The sequence below is a fragment of the Neopsephotus bourkii genome, unplaced genomic scaffold, assembly GCF_033783945.1.
Source record: "Neopsephotus bourkii isolate Nb327-2 ecotype Australia unplaced genomic scaffold, CSIRO-AGI_Nbou_v1 NB_1663, whole genome shotgun sequence".
Classification (NCBI taxonomy): Eukaryota; Metazoa; Chordata; class Aves; order Psittaciformes; family Psittacidae; genus Neopsephotus; species Neopsephotus bourkii.
In genome coordinates this window covers 8,685,068-8,693,124 of record NW_026902137.1, presented here as the reverse complement: position 1 = coordinate 8,693,124, position 8,057 = coordinate 8,685,068, and the positions used below count along the sequence as shown (strand labels likewise).

The 8,057-nt window shown below is 48.5% G+C and overlaps 1 protein-coding gene across 2 annotated transcripts; it reads right to left on the bottom strand.

The window, feature by feature from the left end:
- BLCAP (BLCAP apoptosis inducing factor) lies at nt 1-8,057 on the bottom strand. Of its 2 annotated transcripts, none has more exons than XM_061375627.1 (2): nt 7,967-8,057; nt 1-1,687 (listed from the first exon to the last, which is right to left on the bottom strand). In XM_061375627.1, exon 2 carries the CDS (start codon nt 1,597-1,599, stop codon nt 1,336-1,338), a length of 264 nt encoding a protein of 87 aa, XP_061231611.1. In that variant the 5' UTR covers nt 1,600-1,687; nt 7,967-8,057; the 3' UTR covers nt 1-1,335. The 2 variants fall into 2 exon arrangements, with proteins under 2 accessions (XP_061231611.1, XP_061231612.1); XM_061375628.1 differs by having other exon boundaries at nt 7,963-8,016.

The following is an 8,057-nucleotide window of genomic DNA, read 5'->3' as shown; positions in this document are numbered from 1 at the left end:
GACCAAAGTTTATAAAGCTTTATTAAACATTTTGAACAGCTGTGCAATGAACAAACAATACTCTGGAAGTTTCACAACCTCATAGCTTGAACTTCCTCAGGAGAGCAACAGCCACTTCTGCTGCTCTCCACTATGAGGCTGAAGTAAAGAGAAACAGATGGCAAAGGGGAGGGAAACCTTTAGAGACAGTGTTTTGTGTTACCCTCTAAGGCTTCTCACAAACCAACCTCTGCTCCAGGCTGGGCTCCCCAGAAGTCACAGCTGCACAGAGCAATGCACACAGCATGGGGCTCTGCACAGCTGTGGCTGTAGGACTGACCCACCACAACCACCACCACAGCTTCTTGACCTCCTTCTGCCAGGGGAGGTGGAGACACTGGGCACACCTCAGGCCTCCTCCCTTCTCCAGTCAGTAGCACCAGCACTTTCTGTCACCCCTGGCCCAAACACACTGAAAATGGCTGAAGCACTTTCCTGCTTCAAGCCATGACTCCACCTTGGGATCCTCTCCTGCCCTGCCCACGCCTGGCCTTTTGGACTAGCATGAGTTTTACAGGGTGAGGTTCACAGTGGCTTTCAAAACCCTGCATCTTGCAGCATACTGGTTATTCATCCCAACAGCCTTGGTAAACCCTGGAAATCTAGAAGGAGGAAAAGAGTCAGTCTCCACTACCTGTGAGGCTTTATAAAAGCAGCAGCATAACTGAGGCTTTCAGGCTATGATCTTGGAGCGTAAGTAGTTCAGAAAGCACTTTGGCAGTGCATGCATCTCTTTGGCAGGCTGAGCAGGAGGAGGTGACTCAACTGCCTCTGGCTTCAGCAGCTTTTGGCCAAGTGCATCTGTGAGCTGTCGAGCTTGCCCTGCAGCAGCAAGGTGGGAAGACTGGCTCCACAGAAAAATGGAGAGAATCTTGCAGCTACTTGAGCAGAATCAGAGGGTTGAGAGCCCTGAGTTAGACCACCATGGCCTAACGCAGACAAGTGAGTGACACAGAACTGCACCACTGCAAGCAGCTGGGCAGAGGCCAGCAGTTAGGTCCTGCACCTGTGCTCAGTCAGGAGGAGCTGGTGTCCCTTCCCAGTGATATAGGAAGGAGGGGAAAGAAAGATATCTGCTTCTAAAAAAGCAGGTGATGCTGCCAGAGTTCACACAGTAAACAAGTCGAATTTCACAGGCAGAGTGGGAGGAATTTGCCACTCCAGTCCACACACAGTTACAGGAAACAGGCTGTCTTTACTCCAGTCACATGCCTAACACCCCCCCCTCCTCCCTAGCCCTAACCCCTTTTGAAAAGCAAAACAAGAGCCCTCAGCAGACTGGAAGACGATCGTTTTCTAGGTGCCCACAATGCTGGGATCATGAGCTGATTCTGGCAACTGGGATCCTGTGCAGTGATACAAGAAGCAGTTCCCCCAGCAGCTGTAGCAGATGAGGAATAGAGCCGCCAGGAAGACCAAGGCACAAATTGTGCAAGGTTTCCGTTCCAGGAGAAAACTGAGCAGGTAGAAGCCCATGAACATTGAGTGACTAAACCACAATGCTGGGTTGAGGGGCTTGGGTATGAGCAGGACAGGTAGCAACCACTGAAGGCAGTACATTGTGGATGGCTGGTTGGGGCCTTGTGGCAGCAGTGATCAGATGTGCTCCAAAACAGTCTCCAGCAGCTCCTCTGATGGGCAGGTTGTTCTGTAAGAGGGGGGAAAATGTTAGACTGTCAGAGAAACACAGCACAAAATTAACAGACATTCTTCTCCTACACTTCATTTCCTCCCAAGCATCATATGCCGATGCCTGAACTCCCAGTGCTAAATCCTGGTGTGTCTCAGAGGTGGTAGAAAGTTTCCTGCTTTTTGAGCCACTCAGCTGGGGACACAGTTATTGCTGGTGTAGAAATGTATCCTGTGTGCTTTTGCCCAGGCTGACAGCTGAGACCCTCTTCTTTAGTATAGGGCAGGAACAGAAAGGAAGAGGGGGAAATGGAAAACAAGCTGCCACAACCTGCCCTACACTTGTACTCATCCAAAACCACCCAAGACCTGAGTGATGTATAAAGCAATATAACTGAGGGGTAAAGTACGAGGTGCTACAAAGCGTTAGGGCAGTGTTAACGTAAGAAGTGTCTAGGGTGTGAGTCTGCTTCCTTCCCAGGCACAGACCCCTTATGAAGTCTTCCAGCAGGACAGCATAAAATTCAAGCTATACATGCAACCACCCAGGAAAGCTTCAACAGTGCAAAACAAAAGGCAGGACAGTCCCTGCTTGAGGATTTATAGTCCTTGCCAATCAGCTAAAGTCAGATAAGAAAAAGTATGTGAATAGATCAAAGAAAAGACAGTCTCAAAATTGTAATTTTCGTAAGTGCTGTAAACACAGGATTTCCTCACTTGGATTATTATAAACCCCTGTGGAAACAGTGGCCTTTTTAAGGGCTTGTGGCAGGGATGGCAGCACATCACAAGTCCAGAAGACATGCTTCTGCCTTTAGCAACCACATCAACTACACCAAGTATGTGGGGTTTTCTACTAAGCAGTACAAACGTCTTCAGCCAGGAATTTCAGATGGCTTTAAAAATAATAAATACCTTACTAAGGTGTTTATACAGAGCAAGAACTAGTCAAAGGGGGCAGAAGAGTGGAGTTTTGCAGTCTGGAATAGCAATACCAGTTTAGAAGATATAGTATTGTTGGGAGGAAATAACTGGCAGTTTTCCCACAGTTCATACTGTAGGGAAACCATAAGAAGAGTGTACTCATTGCTTATTACCCCAGAAAGGAAAAACCATGCATGGGAATGCTGGAAAAGAGCTTGGGAAGCTCTTCCCTGCTATCCTGTAGTAGATCATGATGGCACCAGCAATGCTGAAGGAAGCAGCTGCCAGGCAGGGCACAAAGACAGGCAGAGGATGGTGCCAGCCTTGCAGAATGCCACAGCCTCACCCCCACTAAGCAGGGTCTGGACACAACAGCTTCTTGCAGCAATCCCTTTCCTGAAATACTCCAGTGAGTAGTGCTCTGTCAGAAGGATGCAGGGCTGAGCCAAGCCTGTCAGGATTACAACTGGAGGGTGGGAAGGTTAGTAGGATGAAAGAGTGAGAAGGTAAACAAACAGCACATTCCACTGGCTCCTGTTGGCAGGAGAAAGGATTTGCTGGCCAAGGAAGGGAGAAGGAGGGATTGCACAGAAAAGCCAAGAGAAAACCACACGTGGTTCTCTTCCAAAAAAACAGAGGTCAGACTCATCTCACAGCTCTGTGAGCTCACAGGTATGAACTAGCTCTGTTGTCAGAAGCAGGAACCACACTGCTGCGCACTGTGTTCTTAGCAGCAGGAGCTGTTTTAATATTAGTCAGAGAGAATGCAGGCCAGAATCTCCACCAAGGCAAACAGATAAAGAGTATTTGGGGAAAGTGTGCTGCTGCTCCTGCAGGAGAGTGTTCTCCAGCAGAGAGAGGGCAGCCTGGGTTCAATTAATAAAACTAAGCTGCAGTTAAGGCAGCCAAAGAGTATCGCGTTGCAATATGGATCAAGTCAAAGGAATAAAACTCCCAGTATTTGTCCTGTTTTATGCAGGTCACTCACTTTAAGGACAAGCCTAGTCCCAAGCTTGTTTCTTCCATCTGTAAACTGGAAATATGAGCTACTTATTTCACAAGAAACCATGCTGTCTGCTAGCCTCTGTGAACTGCTGAGATGTTTCTGGAGTAGGAGTACTGCAGAAGTATTAAGTAATGTTTTTTATCCCAGGGGAATAATGGGGAGGAACAATTTAACACCAAACACTTGAACAGGGAGGTAATTAAACCCCACCATCCAGCTTTTTAGTTCAGACTGAATACAACAGAACTGTACCAGGTCAATGATCTGCAGCTGCCTGAATCCTCCCAAAATGTTCCTTCCTTGAAGTTTCCTACAGTCTTTCTCTCCCAAGTGCTCCAAACACTGAGCAGTACAAACAATGCCTAAACATCACGTCACTCTCTTGCTAGATCCAGCCCTGAAGTCACATCAGCTTGACTGTAGCTGGACACATATGGTAATCTTTGCATCACCCTTTCTTGAAGCTTTAAAGTGCCCACAGTCAATTGCTTTGGGTTTTCTGTGTCTAAAGGAATGGATAAAAAACAACCTAAGACAATGCGTCAGAAGAACACAAGGCTGGAACAAAGCTCTAGAATCTTCCAGGACAATGTCACAAATCAGTAGGCTTTAATAAGGCAATGTGTCACTACTGAGCCTTTAGCCCCTAAACTTTACACCTGATTACAGTTTAAGAGTGTAATTATAATTTGGGATGCAGCTGCATTTCACTCCAGTCTGGCCTCCTCACCACAGCAAAGGCTGAAGTCGTAATTCTCAAGTCAATTTTAAGCATGTAAAATTACCTGAACACTTCCTACAAATGTAAAGCTCTCTCAGAACAAGTTACACACATTTAAATGCTGATATTTCTTGCCAGAGCCAGTTGCTTGTAACAATCGATGCAACCACTACAGAAGAAAGAAGCATTTAATAGTGGTTATTCTTACCGTGAGTTTCAATGTCAATGCCCTTCAGACCTCTAGGACTTCTGACAAATGAAAATATTTGAAGCTAGTCTTGTATCTGTAGTCAGTTTGCTTCTATTTCCGTGTGCCTCTCCACTATCCATCATCTAAAGTTTGAAGAGCCGTTGCTGTATCCCACAGCTGTTCCTAGACAAGGTACCTATGAGAGACTTCTGCAGCTTTATCTTCCTCACATACTTTCCACTAGTAACATACACTCTTCCTAGCTACTCCCTCAAGATTCCTTTATACACCTGGCAGTGAGACAGAGCTCTCTTTCCATGCTATCAATCAAAGAGAAGCAGCATGTCCTGCTGTAACTCTTACTGAGCAGGGAACCATCAGTCTCCCTGGCGTCCAGGACAGGCAGTCCCTTCTTGAAGCCACACAACATCCAGTTTTGCCTTGATTCTCAAGCAAGGTGAAACCTGCAAATTAAAAATTCCTACCTTGTTGTCTCTGTCCCCTCCTGATGATCTAGGCTAAAGATTACCACATGCCAGAGCAAATAATAACCTGTCACCCAACAGTATTCCTACCAGTTCCCTGTTTCACAACCACATCCTGCTTTTCCTCAACCAGTTGCTCTTGTTCTCCCCCTGCCTGACTCATCATCCCGTTCCTTGGCCAGGCTGGTGTCCTGCTGTCCTGCTATCCTCTAGACTGCTCTCGTGCTCCTGCTCAATCATCTGACTTGGCGGCCACTCGTGTTTACCAGACAGCTCCTTTTCATCGCCCCACCACTGCCTCCTCTCGCTCCTCTGCAGCTCTCAGAGCCACTTGAACTCACTTCAGACCCCTCAGCAGCAGAGAACAGGCAACCCTCCCGCTGCTCTCCCTGACCTCCATGTGCTGCCAGTCTCCTCCCTGCCAGCTCCAGCAGGCGTTCCAGGGAGGCTCCCTGCTCACCTCACTAGTAAGCAAACACCGATACTTTTCCACATGCTTAGTAATCAGCTTCCATCGTGTTGGCAGACTTTCTTTCTGTCATCTACCCTCCCAAGCCCATTCAAAACCAGCAGGTCCTACTGGCATATGTTTGTGGGGAGGGTTTTCCAATCCCAGGGGAGGGTAGCTGCAAACCTTTCCCAGACAGAAACTAAGCTTTAATTATGTCAAGTGAAAAGACTAACCCAGCTCAAGTCTGTAGTGCTTTGCAGTGCATCAGTCACACTTGCGTGTAAATCCATCTGAGGAGCTCACAAGCTGTTCCTTGATATTCTACAAGATAATTCAGCAATTAAGAGGCCGGGAGGTGTTCCTAAACCACAGGTTTTATACATCAGTATGTCAACACCAAGCCTGTACCTTTCTCAACTCTTAATTCTTTAGTAGTCCATTTACCCTGATAGGGGAGAATAATCAACCAGCTTTCACTAAGCATGTAGAAGATAAGCTTGTTCAGACCTTACCAAGGCAGCTGTCAAGCCAGTACTGTCCACAAGGCACATCCCCAGCAGATGCTACAGAAACAGTCACCCAGGCTGGCAGCCAAAAGGGCTGTGATAAAAGACTGAGTAACCTTTTTATTAGGGGGTGCCAATCTCCCCCTTTCCCAGAAGCTGAAGTTTCTCCTACACTGTCCAGATAAAAATCTCTGAGGTTACACAATGCACATAAACTTAAGAATAAGCCTCAGGGACTTGCATTGAGCCTCTTACCTGTAAGGCTGACCTGTGGTACAGTTCACTTAAACCAAAAACCCTGTCACAGCCACATGCTGTGAACCAGCGTGTGTGGGCAGTGCTTCACACTGCCAGCATGTGTTCAAATACCATGTAGCACCCAAAACCCTACTAAAAATACACAATATCAAAAGTATTGGGGGGGAAAGAGGTGAAAGAGCTATCAAGTAACAAGCCTGCTTTTCTTAGCTGAATCTCAGCAGCTCTCCAGATGCCAACCCCTTCTCTCAAAACCCAAGCACCATAACTGGTCAGACTTAAGACCTATTTACAGTATCAGGGATCTCACTTCAGGGTTTTTGGCCTTGCTCCTATTTACTCTATTTTTTTAAGCTTTATCTGCTGGTATGACTCAGCTGGAAAAAGCGAGTCTTCAATTTTTAGCAAAGGCCTCAGCCCAGTCTCTGTTAAGTTTGTGCCTTGAACACTTGATGTAGGCTCAGAAATGGTGCAATACAATTACAGAGTTTCCAAAAGAGCAGCAAATCCTTGACTAACCAAGCCTTGGGGTTATGAAGTGTTCTGATTTCTCAAGCCAGAGACAAGCCAAAGCACCTTGTTTCATGAAAAGCAGAGGCTCTGCTAAGCCACTGTCTTCATTGCTTCCACAGCTGTTCTCTGAGCTTCATTACTGACTGGGGATTGATGTGTCCAGAGGTAGTGCAGTGCCCTGCCAGCACTGGGGTGAATAAACCCCCCCTGTGAGCAGGAGGGCAGGGTATGATCCGTGTTCCTCTGCACAATAAATCACAGGAACAAATCCTGAAGTCAGCCAGCTCTGTGGTGGGAAGAGATGTCAGCATCAACAGTTATCATCTGAAGTATCACTACCTTCATTTGTACTGATTTACTAATTCTCAGTGGTCCTAATTCCCACCCTCTGCCTATTTAACTGCCAAAGATAACCAATTCCAGGCCTATTCGAAGTTCCCTGAAAAACAGTTTCAATTTGAATCTCTTCTCTCTGCCTTCGATGGGCTTCAGAAGTCTGAATACAGTCTGATAAGGGCCAGTTTTCTGCATCTTGGGTAAAGAAAGGCAAAAATGCAGCACTGACAGGAGGTTTTGGGGAGTTAAAAGGCAAAGGGTACTCTGCTATCACGGTATTTTCAAGATCAACTGCAATGTCTGAATACAGGGGGAATGAAGTACAGGAGAGATCGGCGTGTTGTGGGCTGCATCTAAGAGCTTTGTTTTCATATTCTCTTGCACGTTTGGGATGTAATAAGCAATGCTTGTACAACAAAAGGGGTTGTACGCTTGCTTTGCAACTGGATGAAAGCATCCACGGGGGAAGGTCCCCGGCCGGGCACAGCAGCGCGCTGCTGGGTGGAAGGATGTCAGGGAGTTGTGCTGCTCTGGAGGAAATGGGCCTGGGCCTGCTTTTGGAAGGTGCCGACAAGAGCAGAGGTGTAGAGGGGGAAGAGGAGCCCGTGGCGGCGGGCACACGCCATGGCCGTGCTCCCATGTGAGGCTGGCGATAACCTCAGCGCGCTCGCGGGGCTGGAGCCCGCTCTCCCCGCACCGGCACCCGCCAAGCGCTGCCTCCGGCCCCCAAAGTTACCCAACTGCTCCCCCCGCCCCGGCAGACCTCCGCCGGCACCGAGGCCCGCAGGGACGCGGATCGCCCCATGGGGGCTCTTCTCCCCCCCGCCGCCGCCGCTCCGGAGGTAAGGCAGGCCCCGGCACACCCCCCCGCCAAGCCCTCGGCCCGCTCCCCTGCGGCCCGTACTCACGGCGCGGCGCCTCCGCCTCACGCCGCCATCCCGGGGCCCGCGGACCCGTCCGCGCCGCGCCCTGAGGAGGGAAGGGATGGGAGAGGGCGCC